Below are 17460 nucleotides of genomic sequence, written 5' to 3'. Positions count from 1 at the left end.
GAGCGGCGCGGCGCAGTCACGTGAGCGCGGCCTTACGGTGGCCGGGAGGGGCCGCATGGCGGCGGCGAGCCGGTGGTGCGCGGCGGGCGGGCGGCGGAGGAGAAGGAGGAAAGCGGAGGAGGAGAGCGGTGCCGCGGTGCTGAGGCGGCTGCGGGACGCGCGGTGAGTGGGACTATGCGCGGCCCTTTCCCCGACCGGACCCCGCTGACGGCCGCGTTTCTCCCCGTAGGGACGAGCTGCTGAGCTCCGGCTTCTGGGAGGCGAGCGCCGGTGCGTGTGGGGCGGCGGCGGGAGCGGGGCGGCGGGAGGAGGAGCGCGGCGCCTGACGGCCGTCCCCGTGCCCGCAGGAGTCGTGCGAGGGCCGCTGGACGCGGGGCGGGCTTGGCGCTGTGTGTGCTATGGGCTGGGGCGGTTCGCTGCCTGCCCCACCGCCCGGCTGCAGCTGGCCTTCCTGCTGCTGCTGCTCGAGATGCTGGCGGTAAGCGGAGCGGCCCCGTCTCGCGTGTCTGTGCCACGCACGTCCTGTCCCGTGTATCTCTGGCCACACGTGGCCCCATTCCGTGCATGTCTGCGCCTGCACACATCCCATCTGCATCCCCATCTGTATCCATCCCATGCATGACTGTACCTGCACATCCCTATTGCATCTCCTGTACCCATCTATGTGTCTCTCCAGTGACTCTGGGCCCATGCATCTTAACGGGGCATGGAGATGCACTGGGGGTATCTTCCCATCCCACCTACCCCTGTCCATGTGTGTCCCTGTCTCACACATCTGCACCCACAGGTGCCACCCAGCCACTGCTTCCTCTTCGACCCAGCCTTCTCAGAGCTGGAGCTGGCAGCACTGGAAGCACTAGGTCTGTGTCTGCTCCCAGAGAACGAGGTAAGGGGACCCCATCCCCATCGGCCCAATTTGTGTCCACGCCCCAACCACGCTGTCCCCACCAGGAGGGCAAGCACTGTGTAAATGGGTCTCCTACCCTCTTCTACATGGTGCACTGCGGCAAGGCACTGTACAACAACCTGCTGTGGAGGAACTGGTCTGTTGGGGCTCTGTCCAACATGGTCATCATTGGCAACAGCTTTAAGGGAATCGAGGAGAGGTAGGTACATTTCCAACATTGTTTTCCACTCTTAGCCTTCTTAGACACTTCTAATACTTCCTCGAGGGACTTCCACATGGTCCTCCAAGACTTGCTTATTCCATTTAGAAAAGTTGTCTTCAGAGGGGAATACCTTTTTCTTTTTCTAGGTTGCCCTCAAGAATATTGGAGAGAGATTACTCTTACATTGCAAAGGTAGGAAGCACTAGATCTTTTTAAGCACAACAATACTGTTTTGCATTGACCCAGCACCTTTTAACGAGAAGGAACATTAATATCCACTTTAAAGATGAAGGCGGTTGTTTTTAAAACCTGGGAACATTTTATTACCTGCACAACACACTGCAAAGAGGGGCACAGTGAACACACCCCTCCCATCTTCACATACCCCTGCACAAAAGTTCTTTTGCTTTGTATGTGTTTTTCCCAATGCTCAGATTTTAGAAGGGGTGGAGGAAGTTGTGCTCCCCACTCACCCTCGGTACTCGGACACCTTTAATGACACCTCCATCCACTGGTTCCCTGCACACAAGCTGGAGGGGCTCCCTGCTGAGGTTTGGGAGTTCGTGGAGGAGCCAACTTATGAGGAGTGCGATGACTTGGAGATCATCAGGAAGGGGGAGGAAGGGAGCCAGCACAGCCCTGCCACAGCGCAGCTCTAACTGCTGCCTCTTCCCTCAGTTGTCCTGTGCAGCCCTGATGCTCGAGCACTGATAGTGCCATCTGCCAAAAGTGGCAGCACCTGAGCACTGAGCTTGATGGGACATTTTTGTATCATAGTGATTTTTTAATAAAAGTGAAAGCTCTGCTTTGACTTATGCTCACTTAACTACAGCAGTTTCAACTAAAAACTGCCTTTTAAACCATCCGTACTGCGTAACATTTACTCTTCTGATTGCTTCCCTTTCATGAGAGATTCAAATCCTATGCCTGTGCTGTGCATGCTTTGAAGCATCCAGAAGGACAAGTGACTTGTGGGATGTGCAGCTGAAAGCTTTAGAAGCTAGTTCCTAACACAGACTTATAAAAGCTTTTTCACAGGCAGGGGACTTCAGTTGTTCAGTGCTACTAAAAAAGCTCTTCAGCCGTTCCTCTATGAACAATCAGGCCATTTCCCTCTAGGAAAGAAAAGCCTCAGTCACCATCCTTCCCTACCGTGCCTTGAGCTACTGAGTTCCCGTGGCACATTTGAATGTGCTGGAAAGAATCTTCCCTTCCATCTCTGCTTGGATAGGGCTGAGAGGAGGACCAAGTCTGGTGGTGTTTGGTAGAGAAGGGGGCTGCTGTGTGATGGACACCACTGAAACTGTAATTACCACTGCCAGGACAGTGCAGCTGTCAGGGAGAGTTGCAAAAGATCTGTTGGTGGAGCCTCTGAGGCTCACCTGCTTTTGGCTCTACTTCGAGCAGAGAACAAGCACCAGCAGCCCCATCTAGCCCTCACTTGCCTAGTGGTTTGAAACTACTGCTGAATCTGTAGCACAAGTGACAATTACACAAGCATCAGAACTGCTTGTTCCTCTCTTTGCACCAGCTTCCACGTATCATTTCACCTCTCGCCACTGTTGGAACAGCCAAGAGAACAACCCTGGCATACAGCTGAAGTTTCATTATTTGCAAATCTATCACGTCTTTATTCTAAGACAGTTCCACTAAAAATATTAGTAAGATCACCTTCACAGTTCCAAGCAGGAGCCTCACTTGGCCATATCAATGAGACTCTGCAGAGAGGTTGGCACCCAGGTCTTCTCTCCCTGTACAAACACAACACCTCTGTCGATGTAAATCACAATCCGTCCGAACGTATACAACTGTTTCCCTTCGTGTCGCTTTCCAATCACAGGCATGAAAACAATGTTGTGTTCCTCTGCTTTTGTCTGAATCAGGTCCTTAAAATTCATTGGCACAGAGCTGGCAGCCATGCCTATGCCTCTCTGAGCCATGTTCTCGGCCTCCCGCCGCTCCTGCATGGCTTCGTACTGGAAGTCTTTCCTCCTCTCTGTGTGAGTAAGGTATGCAATGTTCTCCCGGGCACCTGGCTGCATGTAGCCACCTGTTAGGGAGAACGTGTGAAAATATGTGAAAACCATGTGCAAGGTCCATGAGGAAGCTCCAGTCCAGGAGGCATAAAGTATTAAATGCAGTGGGGCTGAGCCATAGCGTTTTGAATCATCCTTCACACATTTGTATTGCTTGCATTTATAGTGTTACTGTTAATACAATGACTACCTAGATGAATCAGAACTGTAGCTAAAGTGACAGGACCTGACGCAGTCAGAATCTGAGCATGTGCAGGAAAGGATGCTGCACTGTTAATGACAAAGGGAAAACACAAACAGAACAAAAACTACGAAAGTACTCCTCAAAACCACACCCCAGCCCACGGGCTCCACATGCCACCTGAGTTATAAGCAGTGAATGTTACTAAATGAGCTAAGGACTAAGCAGTGCCATACTGCAGGAAAGAGCCTTGCATCACAGTACTTTCACTATGGGCACCAGTTCACTTCATGGCTGCACAAGTACTATTTATTGAGAAATTTCTGGAATAAATTCCTCTTAGTACAATGCTAACCTGTGGTTGTGTCATTCTACAACACAAACCAATGCTTAAAATAGACTTTAAGGAATTCTCCCTGTTTCTGATGCATATTTTCCATCACACTGTACAGCAAAGAGCTAAGAGGAACACAGGTGAGAAATTCTTGAGGGCAGGATGAAGCAAATGCATCACAATAAGCCACCTACCAACACTGGAAGAGACAGCTCGGTTCATGATATCAAGAGCTTCATTAAATTTGTCTTTGATTGATGGATGTGCCAACACTTGGTCTGAGAACATGGACTTCCAGCCCAAATACCACTTTGTGATCTCTTCATAATTGGGGCTATTACTAAGCCAAGAGCACAGCACCTGTAAATGACATGAACAAATTCAACAGGATAGGTGTATTTATTGAAGTCCTTATTATCAGCTTGTTTATGACTCAGCTTTCAGTAAAAGAAAGGACCGTAACAGTCTTGGAGAAAAATCTGGCCTGACATGCATGCAAATGTGATGAAAATCACTCAATTTAGCAGTTAAACCACTTCAGCAGTGGGGCAACTATTACTGAGCCACTGAAACACTTCACTTTGAATCACATCTGTCAAATTCCTCAGCCTTGTTCCTCACCTGCAGCCATTTTGGGAAGAAGTGTTTCTCCAACAGCCCAACAAGGCTGGAGACAGAAATCATTCCCTCCCAGTCAATCACCCAGTAGAAGGCATCCATGTGCTGCTGGTGAGGGTTTATTATGAGTTCATTCAAACACATCCCTGAAAAGAAGGAAAGAACAGTCACAGGAGAACTTAACTTAGCAGTGCCCTGACCTACTTCACATTGATGTGCACGTGAGGTGCAACTGTAATGCACATTATCTTCAGAATCTTTAAACAATTTGGCTGATCCCTGCCACCAAAACAGTGCAGACCCAATTCCCTCAATTACAATTTACAGCCAAAACTGAGAAACTTAAAACATTCAGCTTTTTTTTTCTTTTTGGACCAGAGCCTTTCAGGCAGACTGCACGGCTAAATGAGGAACTGCAAATCTCACAGTGAAAACACACGCGTAGGCTAAAGAATTAAAACATCTCTCCCTCATCTCACCTAATTTAGGCACGATGTTTTTGACCATGAAAGCCTCCCATGACCCAGGTGTGAACACATCCTTCCAGGGCTGAAGGATAAGTTTGGCTGAGGAGTCACTGGGATGCCATTTCTGCAGCGCGTTGGCCAGCTTGTTTCTGATGGGAGAATAGAGCGGTTCTAATCGTGCCTGCATCAGGGGAAGCCAGGGATGGATCCAGGAATGGATTGGGACTGTGTCTGTCAAAGGATTCCAGTTTTCAACCTTAAGGCAAAACACAGAAGTGATTTAATTTTCTATTGGCACAAAGTCTCGCCAGATGCAAAAAGGAGCATAATGTAATCCCCTAACTCCAAAATACATTGACAGAGGCAACAAACTGGCATGGTGGAAGCTGCAGTTGACTAAAATTCAAATACTGGTTCAAAATAAGGCTTCATTCTAGTACACCTCTCTTAACTTACCTCCTTCTGTAGCTTGGGGAAGATGAGCTGATCCAGAATGTTATCCAGTATCCACACAGGAATGACATGTACCCAACTATCCAGGAAATCTACCATCGATCCACAGTTCCTCGGCTGCCACTGTGCCACTACATTTCTGACATATGGCATCCAGACTTCCCACATCAGTCTGGAAAAAGCAAAGAAATCAAAGCTTCAGCCTCAGGCATAGAAAGACTGAAACATAACTGACAGCTGGATTTTAACAGACATCTCAAGAGAATCATCTGGAAAGTACGCTTCTATCTGTTCTTTACCATCACAGAGGAAGAGGCATTTAAAGATGCTAAATAAAGTACAATTAATTTGTTATTTACCTGTGAAAAGCATCTGTTGATAGGTCCTGCCCGCCGTGTGATAACAGCTGGTCATTTTCCAAAAGGCTCTTCCACTTGGCTATAATCTCTGTGCCAAATGTACAGTCCTGGAAATGACAAGGTAGATGTGGTGTTTATGGCTTTTCATTCATTTCAGCTGGTATCTCCAAAGAGCAGGCTAACGGCACGCTCAGCTGCAGGCAGCTTTCTCACATGTTTATCTCACTCTGCCATGAACACAGGGTTTTATCTGGAGCCTTCTTTTCTGCTCTCAAGTGTGAGAAAGGGTTGCTTTTTTCATTTCCTCTCCAAATTAATGAGGAATTTTGTGCAAGGAGTGGGAAAGGCAATACAATAATACAACTTACACCATCAAATGGGAACTGCAGATAAATCAAACTAATATTCACCTTGAGGGGATCCCAGTTCTTAAAGTAATCTTTCATGAGAGGATAGACTATTGCTACTGCCAAGTCTACCCTATCAGACATCCTGTACTCTTCGTAGTACTTGTCTTGAAGTGTCTCAAAAATCTTTGCACACTCATCCAAAGTCAAAGGATTTTCACAACTGGGCTGCATCCGTCTCTCACACTCTTCCACCATGTCCAGGACTTTGCTGAGATTGCTAATTGCTGTCTCCTCATGTGAGAGAATTTCAGACATCTTCTGTATCTCATGGGTCAGGTTGACTACCATGTCTCTCTCATACTGCAGCTGGCGGTCGCTCTGGATGATCTCCTGCTCTGTGATGTCAATGAGAAGCTGTAAGTTGTGCTCCAGCTCAGGCAGGGCAAATCCCTGGGGCTTAGAGTCTTTGCCCAGCAGCTGCTGAGGATTGTCATCAGGGATATTGTGCTTGTGGCTAATTTGACTGTAGCTGTAATAAACCTTTTGCTCCCGGCCTGTCATATCTATAACCTTTCAATGAACAAGAAAACAAAACAAAACTTGTTTTAAAAAATGCAATCCATATTTCAAAAGAGGAAATACCTTATTCCAAAATGAAAATTGGCCACTTCCAGCCAAACCAGCAGGCTAGTAATAAGATCTGGTTTTGAATGGGGCAACCCGAGAGTACCTCTGAAAAGACCTGCTCATGATGTGAAGATTTACAGTAAATGTAAAACAATTTGGAGTCAGAGCTCAAAGATTCTACCTCTGATCTCAGTTTTACCATTTTGGTGAGTTAATCTAAGAAGAAGAATTACTCACAATTGCAAAGTCTTAGGTAATTTTATACTTTTTTATAGACTTGTCAATTTAAATGAATAACTTCATTTAAGTGCATTGAAGACAAGTCCTTTACAGTCCAAAATAGATCTTCAACCTAAAAAGGACCACGTGTTTAGTTGCAAAATCCCAATAATGACAAACGTACTGACAGAATTGGGTGAGCGATGACAAATGTGAAACAATTAAACTTAATTTGCAAAAGAAAACAAACCAGACAACTAATCTGTATTTTCTCAAGATCAAGATGCTCCTTAAGGACAAGTACAACATTGCAGGTGATGCTGTGGTCTATTAAATGATTCAGTAAAGAATCTGAAGCCTTGATTTGCATCATTTACTACAGACAACAACTGTTAGAACTAGCCTCCATGAAGGTTACCAATGGCCTAAAAGCACTCAACACTAATGCAGACAAATTGAATTGCTTCCCAGAGCTGCCATCACTTGGTTTATCAGCCGTACCTTGACTTGAGAGAGCTCCTTCTGAGGGGTTGAAAGCTGTTTGTTAATCCTACCCTTGGCTTTCAATTCTTCTACTGTCTTATAGCTGTATTTGGGCTTTTTCTTGCCTCCATTAGGATCCTTCCGCCACTGACTGAGTTCTTTTTGAAATTCCTAAATACAAAGAGGAATTGTTATTGCTGTTCTCTGTCATGCTTCAAATTTGTCTGTTTTCTATGGAAGAACAACCAACAGATAAGTGAAGAATGCTTTACAGCAAAACAAAAGGGAAAGTGATAAAGCAGAGCAACAACTGGCTCAGATGCTGTGGTCCAGTCAAAAAGCCTTTTCTCAACACTACCACATTTCTGATCTTTTTTTCTTTTTTTTAAGCAAAAGACAAATTACTTAGCTAGGGGAAACTGAGGATGGGATTCTAGCAAGGCCACTGGAATAAGGTGAGACAGAATTGACATAAAGAACATTGCAGTGACATGAAAACGTCTAAATGAAATTAATGTTTTACGTTTTTAGCTTCTTATCTAAACTGAGATCTATAATACAAAAGCTGATACTGGAAATGTGTTTTGTTTGCACTACACAACAGGGTACACAGGCGTAGCAGGAATCATACAAATACCTCTTCAGCTTCTTCTTCCGAGTCAACAACAGGGAAGTCTTGCAAAGACTGACTGGTTCTTTCAGAGCCATATGCTCCCACAGCTCCTTTGCCTTTTCTTTGCTTGGCCTCAATTGGATTAATAATACCTAACAAGAGATCAGTAGGAAGAAGTTCAAATGAGAGAGCGCACTTGGCAAGAGAAGCAAGGGTTTATCTGTAAGCCACTTCAAGATCCTAGTTCTTAAACAACGCAATCTCTTCTTCAAATTAGTAGTTATTAATATACAACCAAATACAGGATCACAGTACCTTGAGCGTTCTTTCCAAGACCTTTTCCAGGAACATATCCCATCTTCTGGAGAAGTTTCTGTCCAATTCCCTTAGTGTGCCTCTCCCAGCTGCCAAAATCCATGAAAGATTTTGTTCCCCCTACAAAGCCTTTCTGACTAGGCTTGAAATTTCCACCCTATTAGAACAAAAACCACAAAGATTTTTAAGGTACTGTAATAACAAAGCTCTGCAGAATTTTACTCTGACACAAGGTACTTCCTCAAAGCAGTTCAGCTGTCAACACACTGCTCTGTTTCCCCAGCTCCCTATGTCAGAAATCCAATTCTGTGCCTGCAGAAGTTTCCTTCCATTTAAGAACTTTCCACATGAGATGCCAGTTTTTAGGCTCTCTCAAGAACTTTACTGAAGCTGCTTCCAAACTGTTTTTGTGCTTGACAACTGGAAACAAGCCCACAGCTGAGTGATGTTCCCAAGGATACACAGTGATACATCAGATCATCCATGAAAATACATCCCTTGGCTTCATACTGAGCCCCACGAGCTACACCAGCATTGTTTCTTCCTTCCTCCATGCTCTATTATTTCAAGAACTCAAGTTGTCCTCTGTGCTCCAAACACAAGAAAATGTCCTGGATCACTCACCGTTTTCAACTTCTTTGGCACAAATTCTTTAGGGACTTCCTCTTGCTTAATGGGCTTCTCATCTTCGTCCGAGTCCTCATCTGACACATCCTCAGCTGCTGACTTTTTGAGCCCTGCACTGATGAAGTTCACGGGGGCCGAGTAATCCCTAGAGCTGCACCAAAACAAGATCTATAAGTCTTACAAACCGACGGGTGACACGGGAGCAATGACATCAGTGCTGTTTCGGCAAGAAACATCCCCGGGAGCCGGGGACCGCCTGTACCCCCTCCCCCCCAAGCGCTGCGCCCACCCTGCTGCTGCCCGGAGCATGGCCCTAAGGCTGCGGGACGAGCCCCCATCCTCGAGCAGGGCAGGACCGGCCCTTCCCCACCGCCCGCACCGCTTGCCGCCGAAGCTGGGCCTCTCCTCGTCCGAGTCGCGCTCGGCCCACACGCCGTAGGTCGCCTCCTCCTTGGTCTGGCGGTGCCGCTGCCGGTGCGGGTTGAACTCGTTCTGCAGGTCCCAGTCCGACACCTCGAAGTTCTCCATCTCCACGCCATCCTCCCCGTCCGTGCCGTACAGGTGCGACATCGACATGGCCGCTCCGAGCACCGCCCCGCTCCCGCTCTGACCCACAGGCCCCGCCGCTCCGCAACGAGCCGGAAGCGAACGTACCAACGTCCGGTAACGTGCGCATGCGCCGTTTGAACCACGCCCCCAACCATAGAGACGCCGGCTAGAAGGCACGTCCACGCTAGCGCCCCCCGGCGGGGAGCGGCTCCGCGGGCGGCTGAGCGCCCCGTAACGCGGCACCGCGGAAGGTGCGCGTCGTTAAACCGCCCCTCTAACCGTGAGAAACGAACGAGTGCAGCCAGGAGCGAAACGAATAACCTCATATATTAATTCTTAAATAGAATCTGTCAATGACAAGTGAACGAGGAGGAAGAAACGGTCGCGGATTGTCACCTGTACAACAAATGCTCTACACGGTTATGGACACCTATTCTGATCCGCACGTTAAGGAGCAGCTTTACGAGACACTGAAATACAGCTCTAAAATGTTCTCCAATTGAATAGAAAATTTCTTTCCAATGCACTTTGAAGGTTCAGTCAGTCTTCATTTCCACAGATCTTTCACCACGGAGCATCCAACGAAGGGAGAAGAGTGGCATCGAAGTGTACAACGTTTGGCCTTTGCAAATAAATGCAAATACATTCCTCGCATGGCAGTCATTTTGGCAATATTAGCAAGCAATATGCTTGGATAACAGATTTCCACAGGTGTGACTGCAAACTCTTCTTTGCGGGGCCGCCTGGGGCCGTTTGCAGCAGCCTGCAAGGGAAGAAACAATCAGGGCAGTCAGGCAGCCCCAGCAGCCACGTGCCACCAGCTTTGAAGCCACTGTGATAAAGCAATTTGTAGGATTCTGAGCTCCAGCTCCTGCATGACAGGCAACAACTCCTGTTCAACTCAAAAGCCTTGGCTTTTTTTTTTTTTTAAGTACAGATACTGCCTTTAAACAGAAAATGTTTAAAGATTCGGTTTCAATCAGAAAAAAAAAAAACAAAAAACAGTTGTTTATGCTCTAGCACAGAGGGTACCTGAAAAGAGAGACTGAAAGCATCCAACACACCAACAGCTGCTGCTGCAGAAGTCAAGGAGAGTGGTTCTATCTTCCCAACCTAGCAGCAAAATTAACCACCCCACTTCTGACGGGCACACAGGGCACACCCTGCACGTTGTCAGGGCTCAGCACACATATACATCCCCCCCTTCCCTCTCCACACTCGGTAATAACTCCCCCAAGTGGCCGACTGTGATTCTGCTGAAGTAATCCTGTTTCCAGAGCTCAGGAAAAAAAAGAGGGATCTGACAAATCAGCTCACGTAACAGTGTTGCTCTGAAAGCCTAAAGCAAATGTGAAGGAGATCATTCACATAATGAGCGCTCCCAGAGCAGCTGGATCAATCCACAAGCAGAGAAATTATACAAGCAAATGCTAACCCTGCAGCAATGCCAGGCAGATCTGTGTGGTTCCTGAATTAAAAGTACAAGGTCTTACCTGGAAATCATTAATTAGTGAGGAGATGATGTGTTCTGAGTCACCTAGAATGACCAAGAAACAGAAGGATCAGTTTTATGCCACCACCTGCAATTCAAAGCATTCCCAGCTTGTTCCCAGAAGCAATAAGAAAAGGGAAGGGTCAGGGCAGAAAACCAGCAGCCAAGAGATCTAGCCACAGGACAGCAGTCTCTCACTTCCCTAATTTACGTGCAGCATCAGCCACTCAGGAAGTGCAAATGACACCTCTTGCAGTGAATACATGTGTGTGCATGCTACGCCAGCAGCCCTGTTTCCTCATTCTGGGATTCGACTATGCATGTTTTCACACGCTGGCAATGCAGACCAATCTTTCAGGAGTCCCCATGTTGAACAGGTAAAACCAGACACCTTTGATCAAAACATTGGTGAAAACCAACACTAATCTATTGCATCTCTTATTCAGGCAGGTGGCCCTATCTGAAGAGTCAATAAAATAACTTTTAAGTCTGTACATATGACAGCTGTTTGACTGCTCTGCATTGTAGAACATGGTAATCTCCTGCTTTCAAATGTTGCTCTTTAGGAAGGGAGACACAAAGTATATTTTTGACACCTAAGCACAATCACTAGAAGATCTACCTGGCACCTGGCACCAGGTAAGACACCCTCCCCTAAACAGCCTGCAGGTGTCAAGATGAAGGAGCAGGGGGCTAGGCACCCAGGACCCAGAAGTGGTGGATGTCCACCCAAGGTCAGGGGACAGGGCTCTGAGCATCTAATGGAGCTGTGGGTGTTCCTGTTTGTTGCAGGGGAGTGGAAGCAGATGGCCTTAAAAAGCCCCTTCACACTCAAATGATTCTATGGTTCTGTTAATAACCATGCAAAACACAGAGACACGACACCAAACCCTTACCTGCACATGGCCTTTCAGGTTGGCTGGTGTTTTATAATCCCCCTTTAAAACCTATGGAAAACAGAAAAATGGTGACCCCTTCTTGGACAAACATCAGCAAGTGCACATCATTAACTGCAGTGTATGTTCCAGGACACGTGAGCCAGCAGAGACCTGAGGAGCAGTTGTTCTAGCTCATGCCGAGACAACAGCAGGAGGTCTCCCCCTTTAGTGACTGTTCACCCAAATCGTCTGTGTCCTGAAGTGGCTCAGCAAGCACAGAGCACAAGGAACAACTGCAAGAGTCCAGAGCACTCAGAGCATGACCAGCTCCAGGAGAGCTCCTCTGACCTGCCAGGTTTATGCACAGGACAACAATGAACAACGTTCTCTGCTCCCAGAAGCAAGGCAAAGGACACCTTGTCCAAGGGACTGCACACCAGGAATCCGACCTCAGTTTGGGGAGAGCCAGTCCATCCCAAAGCATGAAAAATCCCCTGTCCAGTAACTGTGGCTCTGCAGCTTCAGACACATGAGTCAGAATTCTAAAAAAAATATTCTTCTGGTTTTGCCCAAATACATCACAACCGTCCAGTCCCATTCCTCATGGGACTGTGGGAGTGGCTGGTGAGCTGCACACAGACTCAGCACTGCCTAGGATTTTCTTGAGGTCAGACTGGAGTTTCTAGTGCCAACAACTTTGCAACCAGATAACATCACAACCAGTAAACTCCCATGTCTGGGTTCAAGAATGGGGCTGGTCAGGGAGGGAGGGACAGGTCAGTATCTGCCACAACAGAAGAAATGAACACCACCACAAAATCACAGGGAGCAGAATCAATCTGAGCCACACCAGGCTCAACCTACTGCATGCAATTCCGTTTGGAAATCATCTCAGTGGAACCGAACAACCATCATTCACAGTTTCCCAGAGAGCGACTGTTTCTCCACTGCCCTTTCCTGAACTCAGGAGAGGAGCCCTCCTGCTCTGGGGATGGCTGTGACACCCACCCTGTGCGTGTTGTTGACAACGAGTGGGTCCGGGTGACCATAGTTGGGTGGATTGGCATACGGGTCATAGCCAAGCCTGGCGAGCATGGGTGCTATGTGGGCCATGTCCTGCAGTACGTCCCCTGGGATGTGTCCAATCCATTTAGATAATGCCTCCATGTTCACTGGCTTGATAACCTGGTCCGTTGATCTTTCGATCCTGGCAAAAATATCATGAGAAAAAAAAAAAAAAAAGCAAAACAAGTTGCCATCACTTGGATTCCACAGATAGAAGTGTCTTCAGCTAGGCTAGCTGCCACCTGAACATTCTGCTTTCAGTGCACATGCTGCTCCATACCCTCCATGCATGCAGGCACAGCTGCCACTGCGTGAGCTTCCTGCAGCCCTGGGTTCAGGTCTCTGTGTGTGACTGCAGGGACACAGCACTGGGATCCATCCTGCCTTGGGGTGGCTGTTACCAGCCACGACCGACTACATTTTGCTAAGTCAGACCTGAGCCTCCCTTAGAAAAGAAACAGCACGGAAAGACCAGAAGGTGAGAGAAGCCAAGCACCTCCTGGAGCACAGAGATGAAGAGCCAGGAGGGAGTGCTCGGGTGTGTCTCCATGGGAGAAAGCACTCCTTTTATTCTGCAACACCAGCACCAACTTTGGCAGGAATTACTGCCCACCCCTGAAAGTGATTAATCAGCAGCAAAATTGCAGAAAGGAGATTTGAGGATGGGTGGAGAAAAGAAGCACTGAAGAGCTCACGTTTCTGAGCAAGCAGTTCTTTTCAAATTAAAGATCCAAGCCACTTCTGCACTCTCAAGAGAGATGAAATAAGGCTGTCAGTTGCTCCTAACATTCCAGCCTGACAGGATGCTCTGTTCCATAGATCGCTAATATTCAAGCCCTCAATTACTCAGAAACACAAAACTGCAGCAAAGCTGAGTGTGCTGCCACTTCCACCTCTGAAAAGCACCCACCGACACAAGCAAGGAACTCTCACCCCCCATCACACACTCACTTGGAAAGAGACACTCCGCCGGGCTTCCCTATGAGCTCCTCGTGGTGCAGCACCGTGTCGCTCCAGGAGATATCCAGGAACTTCATGATGGCATGCATGGACTGCTCGGGGTGCAGCACCAGCTGCTCGTAGTAGACAGGCAGGCAGCGAGAGCGCCCGATCTCCAGGCACTGGGAGTACATCACCTCGATGGCCTTGTTCCACTTGGTCAGGCAGTCCCGGTAGCTGTTCAGGTCGAAGCCGGCGATTGTCACTTTCCGAGTGATCATGGAGTGGACCGAGGCGCGGCCGTCTCGAACCATCAGGAGGAACTTGGAGTTGGGAAACAGCCTGGACAGGTAGACGGAGGACTTCAAGGTGAACGGGTCCTTGTTACACAGATACCTGGCCGGCTCGCCGTGCTTGGCGATCACCTCCAGGATAAAGGCCTGCATGGCAGCGTCCAACACCTGGTCCGTCACCCCGGCCTCGTCCAGGCGCATCTTCTCTCGCCCCGACTTGGACCAGGCCTGCCGCATGGCCAGCACGCGGGGGATGATGCGGGTCTCCTCCCCGCAGCGCACCTCTGGGTGGGCATCCAGCATGGCCCTCATCAGCGTGGTGCCGCTGCGGGGGACCCCGCCAATGAAGATGAGAGGCATCTCCTTGCTGTAACGGTACTCGACGTGGTTGGAGTCCACCATGACCAGCTCCTCATTCTCGGGTCTCATCAGCCTGTGCTTCCTCTTGCTCAGCACCTCCTGGCACTCCAGGACCTGCTGGCCGAGGTGCAGCGTCACCATCAGGGCCACCACCGAGCCCAGCACCAGCAGCACCCGCCGCATGGTGACCCGCATCCTGTCCTGCTGTGCGGGGCTGCACACCACCTCACCACGCTTCAGCTTTCAGCCAGAGAACGTTCAACCCAGCGGACATCTGCAAGAGAGAGAGCAGCTGTGAGCAGGGCCGCCCGCAGCCTGGCCCCAGCAGCTCCTGCAGACGCCCACACCGTGGCAGGCTGTCGTCATCCCTTCTCCCTATCAGCAGATTCCAGGCTAGGTGTCTTCTGCCCAGGATGTAATTAAAGCCTGCCTCAGAGCACACCCAAAGAGATTATTTCTTGGTTGTTTCTGTCCCCAGAATCTGAGGTTTATGACTGGTGCAAAGCTTGGTGGAATTTTTGGAGAGGAGGGGTCATGCTCACCCAGTCACTGCCCCATGCAGTTTTACTTTCTTCCATTTACTCCTTTGGATCGAGCGTGTATTAGGTCAGGAGAAACCCCCCCCCAGCTTTCCTTTAACCCAAGCAGCGAGGAGTCTTTGGGGTTTGCTCCATCCTGGATGAACCCCAGGCTCCCAGTGCAGCTCCCGCACTCGGCACACAGCCCTTCTCCCCTCCTGCCAACCACCTGCCTCCCTCCCACATTCTCTTTAGTTTTACATATGCTGCCATAGGGGAGGGAGTAAGCTGGAATAAACAGAAAAACAAAAGCAGCTCACGCACTTTTCAAGGCCTAAATTACCCGTAAGAATGAAACAAGCTGAGAAATTAAAATAAGGTGAAGGGCAACACGTCAATAACAGCAACGTCTGGTCTGTCCAACACTTCTCTCCCCCAGCCTGACCTTACATGAGGCCCTCCCTGGCACTGGGGCAGTGTCTGCTCTCAGGACACAGCTGCAGGAGTGCTGTTGCACAGTGCTGTGCTGCTGCCTGCACAGGCTCCCAGGAGAGCTGGCACTGCTCCCACCCCCTCCCCCTTTTCCCCTGGGTTTGTGAGTTCAGGTTTGGCAATCCTACCCCTGGGGTCACAGCAGGATTTTGAGTTCTTTGTGATTACAGGGCTCGGGTGAGTGGAAAGAACGAGATGTCCGTGAGCTTTATTTTCTTGACAATCAAAGAACTGCTTCAGAAAAGCTCCTTTTCCTCTCCACTCTTTTCATCAAAGGGCTCATTTAGCCAAGCGCCTTGAAGGTGGGGAGCAGCCAGCAGGGCCTGCCCAGTGCCAGCCCTGTGGCACATGGCCCTCCCAGTTATCAGCCCATGCCAGGGTCTGTCTCACCCCAAAGTGACACGGCCACCAGCACTCTCCCTGCAGTGCACAGCCCCATGGCTAACTCCCCGGCCAGCTGCTCCATCATCCCACAAGGGTCCAACGGTTCCAAACACACGTCCTCACGCAGTGTACAAGCCAAAAAGTCAAAAGCTGGTCCATTTGTTTAGATCAGATGTCACACAGAACAACAAACAGCACCCTGGCGCTTGTCCAGCCCCAAGTCAGGCCCATTAAAGAGATGAGCGCTGTCCGCTCTGCCCTGCTATCTCCATCTGTCTCACTCATGTAAATGTATTCAAATGTTCACCCTAAAAATAATCACAGAGGGCCACAAGGCCCATTGCAGAGTGCTCAGGACTTCAGAGCAATCAGAACCACTGCAGCCGTGCAGGAAGAAGACAGGCTGGTGGGGAAGTGACAGCACGGCGGTGACAGCCGAGGACACAGAATTTCCTGCAGGCAGAGTGCCTTCTGTATTTACATGCTGGCAGGACGGGGTAATGACAGGGCTGTAAGCTGGGGAAGTGGAATATTAGAGCACCAGCAAAGTGTGGACAGATGGACAAAACATCCATCGGTGGACTCTAGGTGTCACAGGGGAACCTGGCGCTTCAGCAGGAGCTCCAGGCATGCCTTACCTGCCCCTTGCAGCTCATGGTGCTGCCAGCCAAGCTTCGTGCTGAGACACAGATGGCTGCGAGAACACCTAGAGGAGAAGAAAAATCACAGGGCTGATTTCTTTGCTGATAACAGGCGGCCCCCACCCAGCCAGCTCAGCCCCACAGTGATGCTGCAGCACGTGGCTGAGATCCCCCTGGTGCTGGCTCAGGGACAAAATCCAGCTTCAGTGCTGCAAACACCCACTGCCTCAGTGGCACCAGCTCCCTGCAGCCACAGTGCTGAACCCTTCACTGTCAGCGCCCAGCTCTGCACTGCACTAGGAATCCTGCATGCAAGGAGCAACCCAGGCACCACGCTCCCTGCAGGGCTCCTGCCTGCATCCCGGTGAGGACACAGCTGTGCTCCTGTGTGCAGAGCTCTGTCCCTGCGTGCATGGCACTGTCCCAGCCCCAGAGGATGTTTTTGAGAATGTTTCAAGTACAGAAACTAATTGTTATTCCAGCCATCCCAGAGTCTCCTCCTCTCCTGCCCATCCAGACGTCACACAGCCCCTCTGCTTCAGTGCTAATGGGGAACCAGAGGGAAACTCCACCCAGCACCAATGCTGCAACGGAGCAGAGCTCATCTGCAGCACATGCATCGCCCTCCATCCCCACAGCACTTCCTGCTCCTCTCCTGCAGCCACGAGATCTACTCTGGACGAGGCTGCAGAGCACAGAGCAGCACCCACACATATCCCTGAGCTCCTTGGTGCAGTGGTTTAACAGCTGCCCTGCTCCGGAAACTCCTCCAGCTCTCACCCTCACAAACACAATGTGCACACTCACACACACTTGCAGACTTCCTTCCTGCTGCAGCACGGGGCTGCTCCGTGCCACTGCGTGGTCACAGCAGTGTCCCACACCAGCAGCACCCAGCCTGCACAGCAGTGCTGCCCCCGGGTCCATTCTTCTAAGCAGAGAAGCATTGCAAACTATTGCAAGAAAGTGACAGAACCGGCTTCTGCCAAGAAGCGTGATACCATCCAAAATTAATTTTTCTTTACACCATTCCCAGTAACAGATGCTAGTGACTTCCC

At 49.4% G+C, this 17460-nt stretch overlaps 3 protein-coding genes across 5 annotated transcripts; 1 reads left to right on the top strand and 2 right to left on the bottom strand.

Moving 5' to 3' along the window:
- Positions 1–28: 28 nt before the first annotated feature.
- On the top strand, positions 29–1805 carry SRRD (SRR1 domain containing). 3 transcript variants are annotated; one of them, XM_065739010.1, is made up of 7 exons: positions 29–162; positions 230–270; positions 348–478; positions 788–886; positions 1012–1106; positions 1256–1301; positions 1544–1805. In XM_065739010.1, exons 1-7 carry the CDS (start codon positions 56–58, stop codon positions 1766–1768), a joined length of 744 nt encoding a protein of 247 aa, XP_065595082.1. In that variant the 5' UTR covers positions 29–55; the 3' UTR covers positions 1769–1805. The 3 variants fall into 3 exon arrangements, with proteins under 3 accessions (XP_065595082.1, XP_065595081.1, XP_065595083.1); XM_065739009.1 differs by having other exon boundaries at positions 31–162; positions 952–1106; XM_065739011.1 differs by lacking the exon at positions 348–478 and having other exon boundaries at positions 36–162; positions 788–1106.
- A 52-nt stretch (positions 1806–1857) lies between these two features.
- Positions 1858–9396, bottom strand: TFIP11 (tuftelin interacting protein 11). The gene is made up of 12 exons (XM_065739008.1): positions 9171–9396; positions 8789–8942; positions 8165–8321; positions 7874–8001; positions 7255–7407; positions 5968–6477; positions 5558–5664; positions 5202–5370; positions 4758–5001; positions 4282–4424; positions 3855–4020; positions 1858–3159 (listed from the first exon to the last, which is right to left on the bottom strand). The coding sequence occupies exons 1-12, from the start codon at positions 9365–9367 to the stop codon at positions 2804–2806; spliced, it is 2484 nt and encodes an 827-aa protein (XP_065595080.1). The 5' UTR covers positions 9368–9396; the 3' UTR covers positions 1858–2803.
- A 622-nt stretch (positions 9397–10018) lies between these two features.
- On the bottom strand, positions 10019–16527 carry TPST2 (tyrosylprotein sulfotransferase 2). The gene is made up of 6 exons (XM_065739007.1): positions 16400–16527; positions 13727–14641; positions 12719–12917; positions 11729–11779; positions 10834–10877; positions 10019–10103 (listed from the first exon to the last, which is right to left on the bottom strand). The coding sequence occupies exons 2-5, from the start codon at positions 14560–14562 to the stop codon at positions 10848–10850; spliced, it is 1116 nt and encodes a 371-aa protein (XP_065595079.1). The 5' UTR covers positions 14563–14641; positions 16400–16527; the 3' UTR covers positions 10019–10103; positions 10834–10847.
- Between the last annotated feature and the right edge of the window lie 933 nt (positions 16528–17460).

The sequence above is a fragment of the Cyrtonyx montezumae genome, unplaced genomic scaffold, assembly GCF_038088225.1.
Source record: "Cyrtonyx montezumae isolate F1298 unplaced genomic scaffold, pur_monq_1.0 scaffold_23, whole genome shotgun sequence".
Classification (NCBI taxonomy): Eukaryota; Metazoa; Chordata; class Aves; order Galliformes; family Odontophoridae; genus Cyrtonyx; species Cyrtonyx montezumae.
Note: the sequence above shows the minus strand (reverse complement) of the source record. Positions and strands in the feature narration are given on the sequence as shown.

Bases quoted from the DNA above. Each gene is read 5' to 3' on its own strand.
- SRRD (XM_065739009.1), top strand. From the start codon at position 56: ATGGCGGCGGCGAGCCGGTGGTGCGCGGCGGGCGGGCGGCGGAGGAGA. The intron at 163-229 runs GTGAGTGGGACT...TTCTCCCCGTAG, and splicing joins AGGCGGCTGCGGGACGCGCG to GGACGAGCTGCTGAGCTCCG. The intron at 1,302-1,543 runs GTAGGAAGCACT...CCCAATGCTCAG, and splicing joins ATTACTCTTACATTGCAAAG to ATTTTAGAAGGGGTGGAGGA.
- TFIP11 (XM_065739008.1), bottom strand. From the start codon at position 9,367: ATGTCGATGTCGCACCTGTACGGCACGGACGGGGAGGATGGCGTGGAG. The intron at 7,408-7,873 runs GTATTTGTATGA...CTTTGTATTTAG, and splicing joins CGGAAGAAGAAGCTGAAGAG to GAATTTCAAAAAGAACTCAG. The intron at 4,425-4,757 runs GTGAGATGAGGG...CCTTCTTTTCAG, and splicing joins AAACATCGTGCCTAAATTAG to GGATGTGTTTGAATGAACTC.
- TPST2 (XM_065739007.1), bottom strand. From the start codon at position 14,562: ATGCGGGTCACCATGCGGCGGGTGCTGCTGGTGCTGGGCTCGGTGGTG. The intron at 12,918-13,726 runs GTGAGTGTGTGA...TATTTTTGCCAG, and splicing joins GGCGGAGTGTCTCTTTCCAA to GATCGAAAGATCAACGGACC. The intron at 11,780-12,718 runs GTGGGTGTCACA...TGTTTTCCATAG, and splicing joins TTGTCAACAACACGCACAGG to GTTTTAAAGGGGGATTATAA.